The sequence below is a fragment of the Limulus polyphemus genome, unplaced genomic scaffold (genome assembly GCF_000517525.1).
Source record: "Limulus polyphemus unplaced genomic scaffold, Limulus_polyphemus-2.1.2 Scaffold193, whole genome shotgun sequence".
Lineage (NCBI taxonomy): Eukaryota > Metazoa > Arthropoda > Merostomata > Xiphosura > Limulidae > Limulus > Limulus polyphemus.
This window is the reverse complement of record NW_013665803.1, coordinates 279,896-301,212: the sequence shown is the minus strand read 5'-3', so window position 1 is coordinate 301,212 and position 21,317 is coordinate 279,896. Positions and strand designations below refer to the sequence as shown.

The following is a 21,317-nucleotide window of genomic DNA, read 5'->3' as shown; positions in this document are numbered from 1 at the left end:
TTACATTTTTTTTTTAAGCAAAGGTGACTGACTGCAAAGTATTGTTGGCAAAATTATTTGCATTTCAATGCAATGGGTGCATCCAGCACAATAGAGCTCTCAGGTGTGTTAAGTAGCCACAGGGTTTTTTCTGCTGGATGCCACTGTTCTTTGTCATTTTAATGAGTGCAAGAAAAGATCGCTACCAAAGTGAGTGATTTTTGACAGTTGTCATTTCTATAAGAAGTGTCAAAAGGGACATATTTAAGTTCTATTGAAATCACTTTGTTCAACATGGTAAGATAAAATCATGCACATGTATAATGCCAACATGAAAAAAAAAATTAAAATATATAAACCTAACAACAACAAATATATACTAAAACATGTTCCTTTCCTCATGTTTTTTTTCAGTTCATGTTCCTGTCTTTGAAATATTTCTTTCAATCAGTTGATGGAAGAAGTCCCATGTTTTTGTAAAATTCTCTCACAAAAAGAAACATTTTTGTTCTTAATATGTTTTTTTCTCAGATTGGCCATCAGCACATATGAAAACTGATAGATTGATGTTGATATTTTCCTGTAATATACTCTTGAAAGAAGCATTATGATATATAATTGTTTTTTCTACAATTAACCTTTCAGGAGATACAGAGTGTGACAGGCATTTGACTATTATATGTATATAGATTATGCTGCAATAATTTCAATTGTATTAAGAATTAACAAACATCAACACACATCACATCTATACTTGTATTTATTTATTCTAAATAACCAAACAATAATCACATGTAGAATTACAAAAACAAACTGTGTAATTTTTATTTGTTCAAACAAATGGGAACACAAACCGTTATTTTCACTAACAATCTATCTGTCTATTGTATCTGAAGAACATAAGCTCCTCAAATCTGACATCTAAGAGATGTGCATCATATGACCCCTTTAATATACAAGCCAGCATGACACACTTTATTTTGGGGTTTTGGATATTGTGAACAGTGATGTTAATGAATAAGCATGTATAACTACTTCTCTACTAGACCATATGCCAACAGTCAGAAAGGGGTCAATTGATTAAGAAACCTCCAGGAATAATGCTATTTTAAATTTATTCTTAACTTCTAATATGGAAATAGTTGATAGGGTGGAGATTAGGGAATATCTGGGTGCAAGTGATGAATGCTCAGTTAGGTTTGATGTTTTGCTGAATATGGAGGAATAGGAATAATGAAATTTTGGTTCCAAATTTTAAAGGAATGAAACGGGAATTATCTGCTGTGAATTGGGCAACTTATTTAATTGGAGATACTGTTCAAATGTGGAAAATGTTAAAAATAAATTCTTAAATATCAAAGATAGGCTGCAAATAAAAAATCAGGTTGACTCGCAAAGGGTATAAAGGATTGACTGCAATGATAGGAGATTTGGAGGATTATAGAAGATCAAAAGGATTGGTCAAATAAGAAATTAGGAAATCAAAAACTATATGAAAAATGTTGGCTGAAAATGTAAAAATTAATAATAAAGATTTCTTCAAGTACATTAAGGGTAAGACAAATACTTAAGATGGGATTAGGGCTTCTGAGAGATGATAAATGAAAGTAAATATACGATGAATACAGGATGGTTAGGTTATGGAATTCAACTTTTTCCTCAATTTTTTACAAATGAAGATATAAGCAATATTCTTCATACTGAACAGTTGCTAGATGGAAACAAGATGATCACATTAATTCTAAGCTTATTAAGAAGAAACTGGAAAGTTTAAAGAATGATAAAGGTCCTGGACTAGGTAATATTTACCCAAGGGATTTAAAGAAGGTTGAGGATTGGACATGTGAGCCACTTTCTACTATTTTTTTCTAAGTTAGTGAATTGTGAGCAAATGCCAGAAGATTCAAAGTTGGCTAAAGATACTCCACTTTTCAAGTAAGGTAATAAAAATTGTCCCAGTAATTACAGGCTTATTAAGTCTTATATCAGTAGTGGAAATGTTTTTTGAAAGTCTGATGAAAAGTGCTTTGCAAAATTGTTTAACAAAGTTTAAAATTTTGTTAGATAGTCAGCATTGTCATTATGAGAAAATCTTACCTTACTATTCTTTAGACATTTGATAAAGACGTACTACTTATGTATATGAGAGTACGAGTGTGGATTTGCTGTATATGGGTTTCCAGAGTGTACAAGGTGTCTTATAAAAGGATTGTGAGGGAGAGGTTGGCTCATTGGATATAAAACTGGCTGGATGGAAGAAAGCAGAGGGTTGTTATAAGAAGAGTACAAGTGTGGATTTGCTGTATATGGGTTTCCAGAGTGTACAAGGTGTCTTATAAAAGGATTGTTAAAAGAGTTATCTCTGTATGTGTGAGGGAGAGGTTGGCTCATTGGATATAAAACTGGCTGGATGGAAGAAAGCAGAAGGTTGTTATAAATAGAGTTCGATAAAATGTGATTAATGTCACAAGTGGGTACCTCAGGGCTTAGTCTTAGGACCTTTGCTCATTTTGATTTACATCAATAACATAGATGGAGGAATGGTCAATAAATGACTTAAATTTGCTGATGATATTAGCATCTTGGATGTTGCTAGCTGTGAAGAGGATGCTACTGCTTTACAATAGGATTTAAATTATTTGGTGAGTTTGGCAAATAAATGGAAGATGGCTTTTAATTATAATAAATGCATGTGAGATATCACAATTTGAATTATGTTATATCATTTTGATAGGAATAACCTTAACAGCACTATAGAAAGTAAGGGTTTTGGTTGATCAGTCTTTTAAGCAATCCAAGCATTGTGCTGTTGCTAGTGGCAGGGCAAATACAATTTTAGTTTTATCTACAGAACTATTGAATACAAATGTAAAGAGGGTATAATTCCATTGAATAGATCATTGGCTAGGTCACTTTTGGAGTATTGTGTATAGTGTTGGACTTCTTACTTTAGAAAGGACATTAAATTGTTGGAAAGGTTTCAGAGGAGTGCTACTACGATGATACCTGTGATGGAAAGTTGTTATATGAGAATAGGTTAAGACCACTGAATTTGTTTTTTTTCTTAAAAAAAAAAAGAGTTACACGTGATCTAATTGGGATGTTTAAGATTGTTAAGGGAGTTGATAGTGTTGATGCATCACCTTTTTCATACTTAACAGTGTGAATTGTAAGACTAGAGGATGCAACTATAAATTTTGACAGGGTAAGAGTCATATTTAGCTAAGACAGTTTTATATTTCTAACAGGGTAGTTAGTCTATGGAGTGGGTTACCTTGAAATATGGTGGATACAGTAAACATATGGGAGTTTAAGGGAAAGCTTGAATGATATGGGCTGGCTTTGAATATTTTATTTTTAATTTAGAGATTATTATAGTCAACTGAATGACTTAGATGAACCAATATGTACCTTTTTTACTCTTAAATTATATGTAGTTAAGCTGGATTTTACACATGTAGCAAAGGCTGGAGGGATTGGCCAAGAAAGCTGATCACTTTGTCTGTGAGGATCTGTTGAAGTTGGTCAATAGTTCTCAGTCATTATACTGAGCAGTACCAAAGCAACTGACAAGTACTTGGTCATTTGCTGTATTGCCCTTGGCTTCTGCAGATGAGGAACTATTGGAGGGAAGGAAAACAAAAAGGTCAGAGAAGGATGTGGATGATAAGGAGGTTATAGTTGATTCCTTGACAAGGCATGTGAATAGAATAGTCTGTGGAGTAAGTAGGAAGAAAAGAATCAGATTATGTTACCCACGGGCACAGGTGGAGGATATAACTGACAGAAGATGAGATATAATATAGGGGACTAACAGAGATGCAGTTTTTATGTTGCATGTAGGGGCTAATGATGTAGGGAAAGGTAGGTCAGAGGAGCTAATTAATAAGTACAAAGGGTTGATAGTCATTTAAAGAAAAAGGCCATAACTTAATTTTTGTCAGGGATACTGCTCAGAATTAACTTTGGGGGATGAAGTTATAAGTTGGCTGGTTCGACTTGTGGGATCAGTTCAGTGGAAGAAGGGGGCTTTTTGGAATGGATGGCTTACATTTAAATAAGATAGAGGCTGGCTTGTTTGCAAGAGCTATTAACTCAGCTGTAAGGGAAGTTTTAAACTAGTACTAAACAGTGGTGGGGACCAGGATAAACTAAATGCAAAAAGAATAAGAGATAGTCGAAAGTTCAGCATAGGAAATGAGTATAGAAGTAGTTATAAGGATGGGCTTAATTGTTACTATTGTAATGCTAGAAGTATAAGAAATAAAATAGACTACTTTAGAGCACTGGTAGGAATGGAGGATTTTGATATAATGGGTATAATTGAAACATGGTTAAATGTAGATTATTTTGATGACAGAAATACAGGGTTATAGGCTATTTAATAGGGATATAGTGCTAAAGAGGGGGGGGGGAGTGGCTTTATATGCAAAATGTGAGTCACATCCTCACTCATAGACTCACCCTCTTCTTGCATAAATTTGCCAGTATTTTCTTCCCTTCAAATTGACAAAAATGGTAACACATATTCTTCAGTCATGCCAGAAAAACCAATCGCATCCTTCACATTAATGGGTAAGTGTTAAATTTAAAAGTATGAATTTTTGTTACTAGGTTTTTAATCATTTTAAAAAAATTAGATCTGGGTTTGTAATTTTAAAAATTAAACAAAAAGTGATAATCAAGCCTGAAATGTTTGAGAACCACTGTGTTTTTGAAGACTGATCAGATGTGGAAAATTTTTAATGATAAATTTTTAAATATTCAAGGTAAACATATTTCTTATAGAAAGAAAATGGTAGCTGCAAGTAAAAAAACTAGGTTGGCAGAGTATAAGAGATAAAATTAAAGAAAAGCATCATAAGTTTAAGAAATTGAAATTGTCTGGTATAACAGGAGATTTAGAAGATTATAGAAGATCTAGAAAGTTGGTGAAACAGGAAATTAGGACATCAAAAAGGATGAATGAGAAAAGGTTGGCTGAAAATGGAAAAATTAATAGTAAGGATTTCTTTAAATACATTAAGGGTAAATAAAATGTTAGGATGGGGGTGAGACCCTTGAGGGCTGGTAAAGGAAGGCTCTTTTCTGGTGATTATGAGATGGTGGGTTACTAAATTTTGCTTTTTCTTTATGTTTTACTAACAAAGATTTAAGCAGTATTCTACATATTGGACAGTTGATAGATGGAAACAAGATCGAACAAGAGGACTGCATTAATTCTGAGCTGGTTAAGGAAAAAATTGGGAAGTTTAAAAAAACGATAAGGCTACTGGGCCAGTTAATATTCCTCAAGGGTTTTAAAGGAGGTTAAAGATTGGATATATGAGCCACTTGCTATTATTTTTTGTCAATTCTTGAATAGTGGGCAGGTACCGGAGGATTGGAAGTTAGCTAATGTGATTTCACTTTTCAAGGGAGGTAATAAAAATTGTCCCAGTAATTATAATAGACCCATTAGTCTTACATCAGTTGTGGGAAGAGAATTGGAAAGGCTGATAAAAGATGCTTTGCAAAATCATTTAACAAAGTTTAAAATTATATTGGACAGTCAAAATGGTTTCATTTGGGAAAATCTTGCCTTCCAAATCTTTTGACATTCTTTGAAAAGGTTACTGCTTATGTAGATGAGGGTAAGGGTGTAGATTTGGTGTATCTGGATTTTCAGAGAGCATTTGACAAGGTGCCACATGAAAGGCTTGTAAAAACAATTATCTCTATGGGTGTGGGGGATAAGTTAGCAAATTGGATAGAAGAGTGGGTGGATGGAAGAAAGCAGAAGGTTGTTACAAATGGAGTTCAGTCAAACTGAATTAATGTCACAAGTGGGGTACCTCATTGCTCAGTCTTAGGACCTTTGATCCTTTTTATTTACATCACTGACATAGATGAAAGAATGGTCAATAATTTAATTAAATTTGCAGATGATATTAAAATCTTGGGTGTTACTAGCTGTGAAGAGGATGCTGTTGATTTACAAAAGGATTTAGATCATTTAATGAGTTGGGCAAATAAATGACAAATTTAGATGGGAATAACCTTAACGGTGTCATAAAAGAAAGAAATGTTGGTATAATAGTTGATCAGTATAATAGTTTCTAAAGCCATCCAAACAGTGTACTATTGCTAGTGGTAGAACAAATAGGATTTTAGGTTTTATTTACAGAAATATTGAAGAAAAGTGTAAAGAGGTTATAATTTCATTGTATAGGTCACTGCTTAGGCCACATTTGAAATATTGTATTCAGTCTTGGGCTCCTTATGTTAGGAAAGACATTGAATTGTTGGATGGGTTCAGAAAAGGGTCACTAGAATGGTGCCTGGGATGGAGGAGTTGTCATACGAGGAGAAGTTGCAATCTCTCAAATTGTTTTCTCTTGAAAAAAGAAGAGTTAGGTGGATCTGGTTGAGGTGTTTAAGATTGTAAAGGAATTGATAGTGCTGATGCATCATCTAAGGCTGCACTTGTGGATAATCCTGGACAGTCAGGAGAGAATTTAGATTCACTTTTTCTGGTATCTTCCTTTATTCTGTTGGGATCAGCTGCCTCCAGCTCCTTTTATTCATTTGGTAAATCGAGTGTGTGATGTTTTGGGTCTTTCCCCAGTTGCTTTTGAGACTGTGCCTTTCTTGAGGGTGAATACTTAGTTTTCCCTCCATCCTCTGATATTGCATGTTCATGCAGGGAGGTTTACTACTCATTTACATCAAGGAACAGCTATGCCTTGTCCACCATGTTTGTTGGAAAAACATGCTTTAGCCTACCATCGCTCCTGGAAATTTGGAGCTCCAAAACCTGAATAGAACACAGTTTCTAGGATTTGTCTGACCGTAACTGTGGTATTAAGATAGTTATCATCCCTCGGAAGCCTCTCAGCAATCACCACATCAAGTTGAAACCATTGTTAGCATCTATCTTGGGTCAATTGTCAGTTTCTACACTTTTGCTAGTCTCTTGGTTAGTATGATGTCCAGATTTATTGGGTAGAGAGGCATTGTTGGAGGGTGTTCATCTACTGGCTGCCACCCTCTGTAAATTACTTGAGGCCCCCTTTCTCCAACCCTTATTTTTGTGACCATTCCAAAATGTATGGAAACAAGGGTTAATGTCATCTGTATTCATTCATCCCTGTCAACTTTCCTCGGCTCCTACAGGAGGTCATAGTTCCACCCATATTTGAGTGTCCTGACCCCCAACATCAGCCCCTCTATACATCGTACCCAGAATAGATTCCGTCCATATCTACAGTCAGAACAGTGGTAACTACCATATGCCTTTGGGGTCTGTGGGGGCTTGGCTCTGAAAATTGCTGGACATGTGGAAAACCTACAGGTCCTTGCTTTAGGATTAGTCATTCATTTCATATCTTCATTACTGTTATCCACCAAACCTGTAGTGTTTCCACCTGCAGATCCTTGGATTTTAGAACTTTGTTCCAGGGCTACCAGAGATTTGTTGGTCAAGGGGCAGTGCAGAGAGTTGTCCTAGTTCTTCCAGGGTTTTATTCCCACATGTTTGCTATGCCCAAGAAGACAGGAGATTAATGTCCAGTCATTGATCTTTCTCATGTAACTCAATTCCGAGATCTTCCATGGTTCATGATGGAGTCATTCATCACTCTGCATTGGCATTTTTTTACCAGGATTGTGGATGCCCATGTTCTATGTCGCTTATGCCTATCTGCATGGTGCCTTAATGGAGTCATCCTGCTACTATCTGAAGGGTCAGATGCTGCAGTTCAGGGCTCTGCCTTTCGGACTAGCATCGGCACCATATGTGTTCTGCTGAATCTTATGAGCTTTATATATATATATATATATATAAACAAAAGAAGAACAAAAATGCAGTTTGCCCCTCCAATTAAGACATTTCTCCTTTCCCCCTATCTTCTGGTTTTTGGGGCTTGGGTATTGGTCGGAGATGGTTCAGTCATGTATTTGGCTGCTATTTGGACTGGAGATAAACACCTACTTTGGCTCTCCTCCTTCCTATCACCTGCTGAATGTTTGTTCCTGGTGGATCTGGTATTGGTTATGTTGGAGATGTGCACATGAAGAAATGGGTTATTGGTGTGGGAGCTCCTCTTCTCTGCTGGTATTCATTTTTGAGGTGAAAAGTAGAGGACCTGATGTGCAATTCCAGATTTTGTCAGGTGTTGGTTGAGGTTGAACTCCCATTTATGGTCTTTTGCACACTAGCCACTCTACACCAGGGCCTTATTGTTTCTGTATTTTTTTTTTGGTACCCCTCCAAGTTATGGCTCTTTAAATTTTGGCAACACATTACTAAAAGATGAAAGAGTATACCTGGCTCAGAAGTGGTGCAGTCTCCCACTAGGGTGTTGTTTCTCATTCCTTATCACACCTCATGGTATTCCTTTGGGCACTTCCTAAAGAAGGGTTGTCTTCTCACCCCACTCCACCAGTTCAGTGGGGGATTCCAGCTTTTTGTGAGAGGAGGTAAGATATTATATTGGAAGATAGCATTTTTCTAAACTGAAAATGTATTTCCAATAGATACTTATCTCCATTCACACGTGAATTGGTTTGGTTAGTTATGACCAATCTTGAAGTGATTAACATGTGCATGATTATAGAGAGTGCTAGTTACGATAGAGGTAGTGTTGCACTTCTATTGGTGGAGGGTTGCTACATGATCATTTGCATGTGAGTATGCAGTAATAAGTGGGAGTAACAAGGCTAGTGGTGAGCAAAAATTTGTGCCAATAGAGGCCAGTATAAGTCAAAAAAGCTTTTTGTGAGAGGGGTAAGTATGTATCAGAAATACATTTCAGTTTAGAAAAAATGTCAGCTTTAATTCAATAGTTTTTAAATTAATACATCTACAAGTAATTCATACATTTCATTACTAAGTCTGTATAATGTTCTGTTCTTTGATGTAGTGATTATTACTTTAAAACAATATTATTTTTTCTTATAAATACCAAGTAAACATTAAGGTACTTTTGTAACTTTTCAGGTTGCTATGAGTAAATTTGATAAAGAACATTTTATTCCATATGAAAGACTAGCCAAAAATCTAGATATTGTCAAAAGCAGGTTAGTAGCTGTTTCTTAACATTTTTAACCTTGTTACCTTCCCTAAATTATTCTAGAAAAAAAAAGATCATATAATCTGCTTTTTATTTAAAGGAAAGAACACATCTATAAAACACCTAATATTTCATCATAGCCAAATATTATATTTTTTTTATTTTTAAATCAGTTATATTTACCACTGGAATACTGAAAGCCTTTCCCTGTGGAGTGTGCTCTCATTCTATCAACAATCATGTGACTTTTTAATATTCCTGACAGAATGCAAAACATGTGTCAACTTAACCAGAGATCTCCTTTCTCCTACCTCTCATATGACTTATTGTACATGTGTCAAGATAATGTTAATTATCTCTGCTCTCTTGCCATCATCTAGATTTTCTTGTTGACATTTGTGTGCTCAATATTCTCATTAATTCCAAGGTCAACATTTTATGCTGCAATTATTTTTATCAGTATCAGAAATTCTACAAATTCTTTAGAGGATTTGCTCACAGTTTAGTATGCATGGAGATCCTGTGGCTGCATTGTTGGCCCTTTTCAATCAAAATATTCAGACTATTAATTTCAAAGTATCTGCTGGTGTCCGTGACATACATACATCACTTATGAGGCTCTTCCACTCCATTCATATCTTCTGTGAATCCACTCCATTTACTTTTACTCTGATTCTGAATTAAAAAGAAAATTGCTTGTGTACATCTTTCATTTGTTGTGGTCTGGAGTGTTTAAATATCTTCCTGCCTAGGAGCCTAGTTTTAGGTAAGTCAGTGTTCCTTATGATACTCCGTGGATTCTTCTTCCACCTCTGTATGGATATTCTGGCTTATAGTATTTCAGAAGTTAGTCTATCCAATTTGAATTTTACCTTTTTTTTAGAATTGAAACTTATTTCAAACAGGTACTTACCTCTGAAATATATTCTCACTCACCTCCCCACAAAGGGGGAAATATGTGGATTTTCATCATAACTAAAACAAAGAAATCTAGATTATGTTGAGAAATCAGAGCTTATTTACATTCTCTTGACACAAGTGCAACAAGTCATGTGGAATGTGGGAGAATGGAGAACTTTGGATAAGTTGATGCATGCTATAAATTGTGTCAAAAATACTTAGAAGATGATTGCTAAAAGCATGAGAGGTAAATACCTGTTAAAATTCATTTTAATTCAAAACATTTCAAGTTTTAAGATATAAATTGAAAAATCTTCTGATAGATAATTCATTTCAACTCATAATTTACATTTTACAATTATATATTTTAACTATCGTAATATGTTAAATTTCAAAAATACTTATTCTTTCCAGACAGACCAATTTCAGTTTTACACACACATGATTTAATTTGTAATCCTCTTTTTAAATTTTAGGATAGTTTTATAGCATGTGTGTATATGTATATTTTTCTTTTAAAAAAAGAATTAGCTTTTTTACTTGTATGTTGGGAATAATACAATGAAAGCATAAAATATAATACTAATTCAGTATGTGACATTATTTTGTAAAGTGAAATTTAAATAATGAAAAGGTCTCTGGAAGTAAAAGATATGTATGTTTAATTGTTTGAATAAAACAGTTTTATTGATATACAATTGTAATATTTTAAGGATATGTAAATTGTCAATTCTAATTAATTTTATTAGTTTTTCAAATTTATATTTTATATTATTGCAATAGTAAGAAAATTGAAAGAATCATTGTGTTTAATTCATGTGATAGCAAAAATCCTAATTATTTTGCTTATGTAGGCTTAAAAGGCCACTGACTCTATCAGAAAAAGTTCTCTATTCTCATCTTGACCAGCCAGAAATGCAAGACATTAAGAAAGGAGAAAGCTACTTAAGGTTACGACCTGACAGGGTAGCTATGCAAGATGCTACTGCTCAGGTAAGATACTGAACTGAAAAATTGTATACTTCTAGCACCTTTTATTTAAAAAACTATAGTTATCTTTTCATAAAATTGAACTGTGAAATAATTAATTCAATTTATTGTGCTTAATATTTTGTATTCTTTAACTTGATATGCTTAAAAGTCTGAATAGATGCTGAATGCTGTGAAGTTGCTTTTAGAACTTGTTAAAACATTAGCTAAAAAACTGGATTGTAGGTATATCTCAAAATTAACAATAACCCAAGTTACTTGAAAATCTTCTGATGTTTCACCCAAACTCACAAAATTTAGCTGTTCCATTACTTGTAAAATTTTAATGTAGTTTCGGGTATTGGGAATTTTTTTGAGTTGTGTTTTAAGTATATGTTGGCAAATGGTCCAAACATGGTGTTGTGATGAAATGTGTTTGTGCACTTTATTTTCAAGTGCATTGATTCTTGATAAAATTGGTTAATTTACTTGTAATATAATATAATATTTTTCTAATTGGACAACAGAGCTCTAGATAAGATTTTAGGTTAATGAGTATTTACTCCCTGAAATCCAACTCAATGCTGAAAAGCAAAATTTCAATGAGTATATAAAACAATCCACCTTTTCTCTCCTTAATGTACAAATTCTTCTTACATGTTATAAAGCCCAAGGCTTAGGCTTTATAATATGTAAATATCTTAATGAGAAAGAAAGGTACATGTGCAAATCATTATCTTGACACTGCTTTGCCACATAGAGGTAGTCTTCTGTCTAAAGGTAAAAAAAAAAGCTGTTCTTTCTTAAAGTACTCCCCTGCAATCCTATATCACAAAACTGGTCTGTGTAGTTTGACTAGAGTGCTCAAAATCTGATATGACTAGCTTAAGTCTTTACATCACAGCTGAATGAATATAAATAACTGAGCTTATAACTGACTAATATCTTTGCACTTATTGTGTCAAAGTCTTCTACAGCTCTGCCTCTGCTAAATAATTTACCCTGAACTGTGACTAGATTTAAAAGATTCCAGTGCTTCCTGTGCATGATTACCAAGAACTTTAACTGTTTGACTTCAAAAATGTTCACATATTTACATTTTAAACTGCACAAGCGTTTATAACATATTTACATGTTAAACTAATATATTGTACTTGTACTTTTTGTAACCCATACCCTGACTGCTCTAACTGGATCATAATTTGATAACTGAATATTACTCATTTGAATATTCAAAAGACTGTCTAGAGTTTCTGCTTTCATTGAACATCTGTATTTGTTTTATTCTTTGGGAACTGAAACTCCTTTTGCACTCAACACTTGTAAGAATTATACATAGAGCTATTGTACACAGCTTTCCAAACTCAGGCATCATTTCTTTATGCAGTTGTATAGCCCTCTGGCACAGACTCTGAGTAGGTAAATGTTTGTATGAACCTTAAATCATACCTTTTAGCATGGGCCACTCTTGCTTGAGTTTTTCTTTGTCTAATAGTCTGCTGACTTGTTCTTGTTCTTCTCTTTGTTCATCCCCCCCCCCACCCCACCCCCCACCCCATTTCGGAGACTGCCATTTACTGTTTGGTCAGTTCCATATAACAGTGCAAGAGCTTCTTCACTCTTACCAGTACTTGCCAAATTTACCACCACTGGTTCCAGCAAGAGGCTAAAGTCTTTAAAAATCTCACTGTCTTCTTTTTTTGGATTTTTTTTTTTGATATTCTTTTTTAGACTTGACATGTATCTCTTTTTCAGGTCTGACAATTCATTTCCAGTGTTTTCAGAATACTTCATAAGTTTTTCTCCATTCATAAAAGCACTAGTTTTCCGTCTTCTCTAAATTCTATGGAGTCTCTCGTGCTCTTTTCAGCATTTCCATCTCCTGATTCTAGAAAATTTAACTAAATACCAAATTTTGTTTTTGTAACTGCTCACTAAGCATTGCAAAAAAATCATGAATATCTAGCATAAATGACACTAGCATCACAGTCTTATATTCTGTAAACTATTTGTGCAAACCATGAGCAGTAGCTATTTTTTTCTTCTGCAAAGTTTAAAAGGCTAACCAGAACTGAGTTATAACTCTCATACACAGCTTCCACAGCATTTTTAAGCCTAAGCCATCTTATGCTATGTGGCTCTTTTATTATAAGTTAGGCTCATCTAACAGTTTTTGAATACGATTGAGTTTTGAAGTATGGTTACTTGACCCACTCATGAAATAATACAAAAAGTTAAAATTGTCTCTAAATGTCTTGAGAGTGTCCAACGTTTTAATTGAATCTGTCACAGCTAAGTTTAGGCAATGGGCAATACATTGGGTTTGTGCTGCAAAGGGGGAGTACTTTGACTTCATCTGCACATCAACACCTGTTTTTTTACCAGTCATTGTTGATGCACCACCTGCTGCTAGAGAAACAATCTTAGCTGGGTCAAGTCTGAGGTTAGTGAGGCACTTTATAATGTGACTGACAATGGTATGAGCTTTCCATCCTCAGTGGCTACATTTGTTAAGAACTATGTTACTGTTTCACCATTCTTCACATACCTTATACATGCTGATAAATGTTTCTGTATTGATAAATCTGTGCTTTCATCTACCATTATTGCATATGACTCAGACTGAAAGATTTCTTCTATAAGTGACCTCTGAATAACTTATACATGAATGTATATCATTTATTGTTACATAGCTTAAATTCTTATATTTGATATTTGATTCATTCAAATTCTGTAACTCAAGTAAACTGTTGACTTTATCAGATGGCAACTCCTCCTTTGATACATAAAAGATTGTACAAAACAATTTACTATCATCATCTGATACAGAGATTGAATTACCTTCCTTGTCAACATCACTGTCATACATTTTACTCTTGTCCCCAGATTCCTTCAGTAAACCTTTTCTCGGCCTGATGGTGTTCTGAAGACAGCCCATGCCTCTCAATACTGTTCTTCTGAATATTAGGTGATCCCTCATTTGCCCATATGCTTCTTACTTTTCTCTCTATGCAAATGCTGCACTTCAGTCTCTTATTTACCCCTTCGCCAATCACCACTAACCATGAAAATGTTTTCTTCCAAGACTGAATTGTCTTTTCAGAAATGGTAGTTCCAGGTTGTTTCTCTGCTGTTTGATCGCCAAGTTCAGTGCAAAAAATGATGAGATCATTTACAATTTTGTGAATGATCTTTGCACTGTCTTCAGTTTTATCATCTTGATGGAAATATTTGTACAGTAAGCTCCTATTTGTTGCATAATTCTTCTTAAATCACCCTGGTCGCACACTAAACTGTTGATGAAACGACATTTTAGTCATTCATGTATCGTGAGTGCTTGATAAAGTCAGTAAAAATCAATAAGCTTTTGCCAACTTGGATTGCATCAGACCAACTGGTTCTGCTAAAATGTAAGCGATGTGTTGTATTTACCTGGATATTAGGAAACCAGTTGCACATGCTCAATTAGCTTACATAAATTTACAACGGATAAAGACAGTGAATTTGTACTGGCCAATTTTCAAAGCATTTTTGTATGCCTAAATCTGATTTTTAATGTTTTTTAAGGAAAAATATGTCTGAATGCACAGTATGCATCCTTATCTAGAGCTCTGTGACAAGTTAAACCTCAGTTTATTGTTTTTTGTTGCATATTGGCTGTTTTTTCTCATATATTAACAATATAACTTATTATTAATATTTCTTCTCCTAGATGGCTATGTTACAGTTTATCTCCAGTGGCCTTAAGAAGGTAATGTTAGTTTATTTTATTGTTTTCAAATGTTGAAGTTGTTGCCCAAAGTACTAAAACAAATAAAATAAATCTCACAAGGCCTGAGAATTGTAATTAAAATCACATCTGGCAACAAAGGTTTTCTACCATGTACAAACATGATTTCAATCACAACTGTTTAAGCCTATCCAATTTTGAAGTTGCCTCTTTAAATGTAGATTTCTCTTTAATTGTTGTGATTATTGACACACTCTTCAGTCTGTTTATAGCACTTGATTTGCATTATACAATGTCATATACCTAGGAAAAAAGCTATTCATTGTGCCTAGCCTGCATTCAGTTATAGCTCTTTTTAGTACAATGACTTTTAAGAATGTATACAAATACTTTGATATTATTTTTGTTTATTTTTGCAAACAATATCTAATTCAAAACTGAAATAAACCAGCCATTACATTTGTATTTTAATGTTTTATGATTAAAGTATGTTAATAGCTTTGTAATTGTTGTAACACATTTGTAGTTGTTGTGTTCCTGTTTACCCTGTGCATATAACTATGGTGAATACTTTATTTTGTGCATTGTTTGGGTGTAACTGTGTTGTACCACTTTTTCATATATTAATATTTGATTAATTAGGTGTTACTATGGTGACATTTTATTATTTGCACTGGTATTTGATTGTTTGAAGTTAACCATGGTACACCTTTCATTTAATGTATTAGTATATGATTGGTTGAAGTTATATTCTATTAAAATCACTTGTTATGATTTTAGTTTATACCAATTGTAATAAACCTTTTTCATAATATGCTAGTTAATGATACTGTAGTTTCTTATAATTTTAAAGAGATTATTTATGATTGATTTATTTACAAATAATATCTGTACTTACATAACTTATGATACAAATTTTTCTGTAGGTAGCAGTGCCAACCACAATTCATTGTGATCACTTAATTGAAGCTCAAGTTGGAGGAGTTCAAGATTTGGCACGAGCAAAGGTTTGTTGCTACATAGTTCATGCTTAACTCAAAACTTCAAAGGTTTGTTACTTGGAAAACATTGTGTTTAACTTTTCTTTCCTAGCAAAAACTTAATACTTGTCTTACACAACAACATTTAATTAAACACTGTATCAGTTGAACATTAGACACTATAGTGCTTTAAAACTTCTTAAGATGTAATCCCTCATCTGTTGTCATAAGATGTAGAGACAAGACAAAGTTGAAAGGAATGCTGGCTATGGGTGAAGTATGTTGAGGGACATCACACAGGATTGCTACAGTAATCATAAAGACTGGCTTGGGTTACCCCAAAATGTCCTGGCTAATAGGGCTCTGGTGAAGCTGTGACAACCTAATAAGCTGACATTGGATTTTTGAATGCTCAAAGGAAAACAAAAGGATATATATGGGGATATGAAATGTAAATGTAAAGGATGATGAATTCAAACAAGAGTCAGAATTGCAACTTGAAACATCTATGTATTGAACAATATAGAAAAAGATTGTTGAATCAGAAATACAAAATCAAGCTGCTAGCAGTATCAAACTCAAAAAAGATGTCAGGTAGTACATGGAGATAACACTTATGTGTACTGGAGTTGAACAAAAAGACAGAGCAAAACATGAAACAGATTTCATACTGTATCTGAACGATATGTTCTAGAATGATGTATTTTAACCATCGGTCTGCAGGCCTGCACGTTTGTCACAACCACATTGCCTGTCCATGGGATTCAATGAAATCAAACAAAAACTGACAGAATATTCATATTTAAATTGTTAAGGTTTTTCATCATAGTTGCATTTTAGTGGTCACTGACAATTTAGGAAGGCAGCGAGCTGGTCCTTAGTAAGGAAAAGATTGAGAAATGCTGTTCTAGAAGTAGCATACATGTCAGAAAGACTTATCAAAGAAAGGATTAAAAACAAAGAAAAAACATTCCTTCATACATACAGTCTGGCAGATATGCTAAATGAAATTAAGTAAGAAGATGAAGTAGTTGTTATGGGAGATTTCAATAGGAAACCTAGAACAACAAGATCACGATGGGAGGAACACCAAGGATTTCTTATAGACAGTGAAACAGAACTTTACTCCTGGAACTGTACACACAAGGACCTTTTATTATCAACACATCTTTCCAACATTGGCAGAATCAAATGGCTACTTGGTATACAAGTGGAATGACTTACGTTATAGCATCACAAGTAAATTACATTCTGACTAGATTGACCATAAGAAAAATCATCATTGATGTAAAAATTATTCTTAACATATACATAAACACTGATTATAGGACATCTTACTAGACAACATAAGAGCTTTGTATAAAAGTAGCAGATGCACTGTCAGAATATCAAGTGGACTGACAGATTGGATAGACATAATGTTTATTGTGCATCAAGGGTGTGTCCTGTCACTCCTACTCTTTATATATATGAACCAGTTCACAAAAGAAGCATATTTAATGCTAGAAAAAATCAATTAAATCATATTTACAGATGATCGGGCCTTGTTTGAGAAAGATAAGAAGAAACTCCAAGACCGTCTTCATAAACTAAACACACAATGCAAGAAGTATAATATGATCATCAGCAAAGACAGAAACAAGCTTTGGGAAAACAACAAGACAACTACAACTGAATAGTGAGGATAGCCAACTGAAGCAAAATAAGGAGTTCAAGTATCTTGGGAACATCTTTAGTGAAGATGGCAAGTTAGACAGAGAATAGGCCTGGTGGTTAGGACACTCATCTTGTAATTTGCAGGCTGTGGGTTTGAATCCTCATTGCTGAACATGCTTGCCCTTTCAACTGTGAAGATGTTATAATGTGATGGTTAATCACTCTATTTGTTGATAAAAGAGTAACCCAAGAGTTGGCAGTGGGTGGTGTTGATTAGCTGCCTTTCTCCTATTTTATTACTGCTCAATTAGGTATGGCTAGCACAGATAGCCCTCATGTAGATTTGTACAAAATTCAAAATGAACCAAACAAAATAGACAGAGAGATATAAACCAGAACCCAGAAAGTAAACAGTGTAACCGATCAGATGTCCCCATGCAGTCCCATTAAGAAATTCCTTAAGAAATGAAGAAAACACTTATCAACATCATATTTACACAAACATATCAATGCCAGACATGGACTGTCAGTAAGAGAAGTGAACAAATTCCTAGTTAAAATAAGTAATGAAACAATTAGACAAAGCTTGAAGTAAGGTAGTACTGAAACATATAGAGAAGTGGAGATCGAAATAATTCAGCCACTTGGTGTGAGTGAGTCCAGAGCAGCTACAAACAAGATCATATAATTTACAACTACCAAGAAATAGAGGCAAAGTAAGACCAAGAAAACTTCAGATAAATGATGTCAAAGAAAGAGCTAAAAAATACGAGATTAACAACTGCTGAAATTTCACATTTTGCACTGGAAGGATGCTTGCATCTACTCGAATGCTGAAAGGCATAAGTGGAGGATAAAAGAAAATATGCTTTAAAATATGCGAGTGTAAAGTAATTCGTAATTCATATCTTTATACCACACAAGTCTTGACTTTCACTTTCTTGTGAACTTGAAAGTTTCTAGCTTATTTGCTATAGTTGGGACCAACTGGGACCAACCTCATAACCATTTTGTGCTTGTTATAATTTTTATGCTATAACTTTTAAATTAGTAAGCAAATGTTAGCAAAATTTGACAGATTATCAGTAAACATTACAATGCTTTCATATGCAAAATATAAATTTTTTAATAAGTCTTAAGGTGTGTAAAGCAATGTTTTTCTCGTGCCTTTTTTTCTTTTTTATGTGTTACCTATCTATAATGCTAAGTAATTTTAATTTTAAGACTAAAAATACTTTTATGCATCAGAAAATTTTCAAACTTAACACGCAAAATCTTTATGATGTCCAGATAGTTATGAAACATTTGTTAAGAAAAAACTTGATACTTTGTCTTTTATTTTCCATAATTAATCTTTTTACGAGTTTGGTAGATTTGACAGATCTCATAACCACCATAAAAAATGAGGAAATAAATATAAATTATGCCTCTTTCATTCTAAAATGAACACAGATTCTAACACGAAAACATAAATGTTTAGACTAGATAGCTTAAATCTCATAACATTATACATTTATATATATCTATTATTTTTATAATATTGACCTTATTGTAATATCAACTGTAACAAAAACAATGAAACAATATTAAAAATTACAATTGTGAATACCCTTTTTTCCTAGAATGACTGAAGATTGTAACAGGCAATTGCAATTTTTAGTCTAACACAGATCCAGTTTTTTAAATGTTTCACTTCTGTTTGAATTTAGTTTTATTGTTCTACAATGACCTTTAGATCCTACCTAATGATGTCATAGTCAATTAACCATAATGCGAGAGCATAACATAAACAAGTGATCAAGTTTCAATCACATGACACAGTTAGCTCAAGCTGGTCTTGTGAATTTTTTTCATGTACTTTATTTTTCATACACATTTTGTTACCTAACCTAATGCCCAGCATGGCCAGGTGGTTAGGGCACTCGACTCGCAATCTTCAGGTTGTCGGTTCAAATCCCCGTCACACCAAAACATGCTCACCTGGTGTCTGGACTAGGAACGCCAGTCCTACTCCCGGATACTCACCTCCAACAGAAGTTGGAAGTGTGAGAAACACCATATGAAGCTACTACCTAACCTAATAAGTTTATAATTTTTACATTTCAGGAAGTTTTGTTAAATAAATATACATAAAAAAACAAGAAGTTTAAGACCTACCTAAGCAACTAAGCTTATTTGTATTTGAAAATATATTTCAATATGATTACTTTTTTCACACTGTGTATTCAATATATTGCTTTCAAATTTGCATTTTATAGCACAAAAACATATCAGATACTAGAATAGAATGTCCAAAAAGTACTATAATTTAACTGACTTTCTAGCTAACCTATAATTAGGTGAAAGAATTAATTTACTTCTTGGGGCAGTGACGTTTAGTCAACAAGATTTTCTTCCAAGTTACTGGCTTTGAACAAAATAGAAAATCATCAGGTTCTGTAAGAAAAATTAAAATGTGGAATTCAGAGAGCAGATAGTCACATGACATAAGGAAGTCAAGAATGAGATTTAAATATTTGCTTTTGAAATTAGAACATTAGAATTTATGTGATATAAAAATTTGAATTATAAACAGTTTTGGTGCCAAACTTATTGATATACATTGATTATAAAGTAGTTTAATTAAATTGTGAAGGTAACTCTATAAAAAGGTCATGATGTGCTCTTTGATCTACTTGTATCCAGAGGGTTAATATTTATTTGGTTGTTAAGTCAGTTAAGTGTTCCATCCTGTGGTTCCAAATATGTTAGATAGAGTTGTCCTTATTTGCCAGTAAAATTTCAGGTTAAAAATTCTAAAACTAATTTTGTTCCAACGTATTAAAACTTCATGTCAAACTTCATCCATTTTTGGACCGTATTTAGAGGTTGTTCAATGAGATTGAAGTTCTAGACTGCAGTGGCTTGGGTACCTTATGTATTATAACTGATTTATTTAAAGTATATTATTATTTTATTTCATATACAAAGTATAGTTACTAACATTGTTATTGTTTCCTTTATGCTGTTAGGAAAGCATCTTCTATTATTCTGCAAATTTAAAGGAGGAATTTTTTCTCTTTTTATTTATTTGTCATGATGGAATTTTACTCCTCAGTAAGAGACATACCCCTTTTGGTATTGTAGTTTACCACATTAAAGTGTTCAATTGTCTGTAGTGCCTCCCTGAGCATCCATGATTTGGGGTCATAATCCAGGAATCCGGAAAAAGTCTGTTGTGTTATTTGTAAAAAAATCTTCAACTGGCACATCCTCAGACCTTCTGGTATTCAGCCAGATGTGCTTTTAAGGTTCATGCATGCTTTCCATCTCATTTAGTGCCTTTATCATTGCTCATTTTGTCTCTGTGGATACAGCTAAATTGAAGAAATGCCAAACCAATGTGTTTCTCATTGAGATACCATAGATGTTTGGCAGATTTGTGACAGGTAGATTTTGAAAGAGCAGAATTTACCTTCTTATACTTAATAAGACATTGTAGGAAGTTAAGATCAATGCAAAGAGTAGAAATGGTATCATGCCCTAAGATAGACTCTAACAATAAAGATGCAGATGTCACGGAGTCTTTCCTCATGATCAGTAAGCTGTCCCATACATATCCAGGTCTTGAGGGTATATAATACTTTGGCCAGCCATTGTGCATTATACAGTGCTCTAGGTGCTATAAATCACACTCTGTGAGGAAGAATGCCCCCAGAAAGATTGTGACTAGTTCAAGAAGCTATTGGTAATCATCTCTAGGTTGGCCAACCAAAAGTTGTCTTGTAGCAAGCTCAATGACACTGTCCTTAACTTCCTCTGTGGCTTCTGCTACCTCATCATGATCAGCTATAGTGTCATATTTTGACTGGTCCATGTATTCCCAAGATTGCTGGAGTTTATTGAAAATTGCTATATCTGGATTAGAGGAAAGTCCCATAAAGTCTTTGAAAACATATGCCAGGACAAGTTCTAAGATATTATGCCAGCATTCCAAATGCTGAAGATTCTTGTTTAATTTTCGTCCTAACAGCACACATGCTCCATTTCTGTGACCAGCATTGCTTGCTG

The 21,317-nt window shown here is 33.8% G+C and overlaps 1 protein-coding gene across 4 annotated transcripts in view; it reads left to right on the top strand.

Moving 5' to 3' along the window:
* The window catches only part of LOC106478249 (aconitate hydratase, mitochondrial-like), a 52,018-nt gene that overhangs the window by 2,581 nt on the left and 28,120 nt on the right, over positions 1-21,317 (top strand). For 3 of the 4 annotated variants that reach the window (XR_002609859.1, XM_013938777.2, XM_022381801.1), the window contains exons 3-6: positions 8,960-9,039; positions 10,787-10,925; positions 14,614-14,652; positions 15,558-15,638. Coding sequence is in view for 3 of the 4 variants with exons in the window: in XM_013938777.2 (XP_013794231.1) it covers positions 8,960-9,039; positions 10,787-10,925; positions 14,614-14,652; positions 15,558-15,638 (339 nt within the window). In the remaining variant the exon portion in view is untranslated. The remainder of the gene's footprint in view (positions 1-8,959; positions 9,040-10,786; positions 10,926-14,613; positions 14,653-15,557; positions 15,639-21,317) is intronic. The other variant, XM_022381802.1, reaches the window with a different exon arrangement.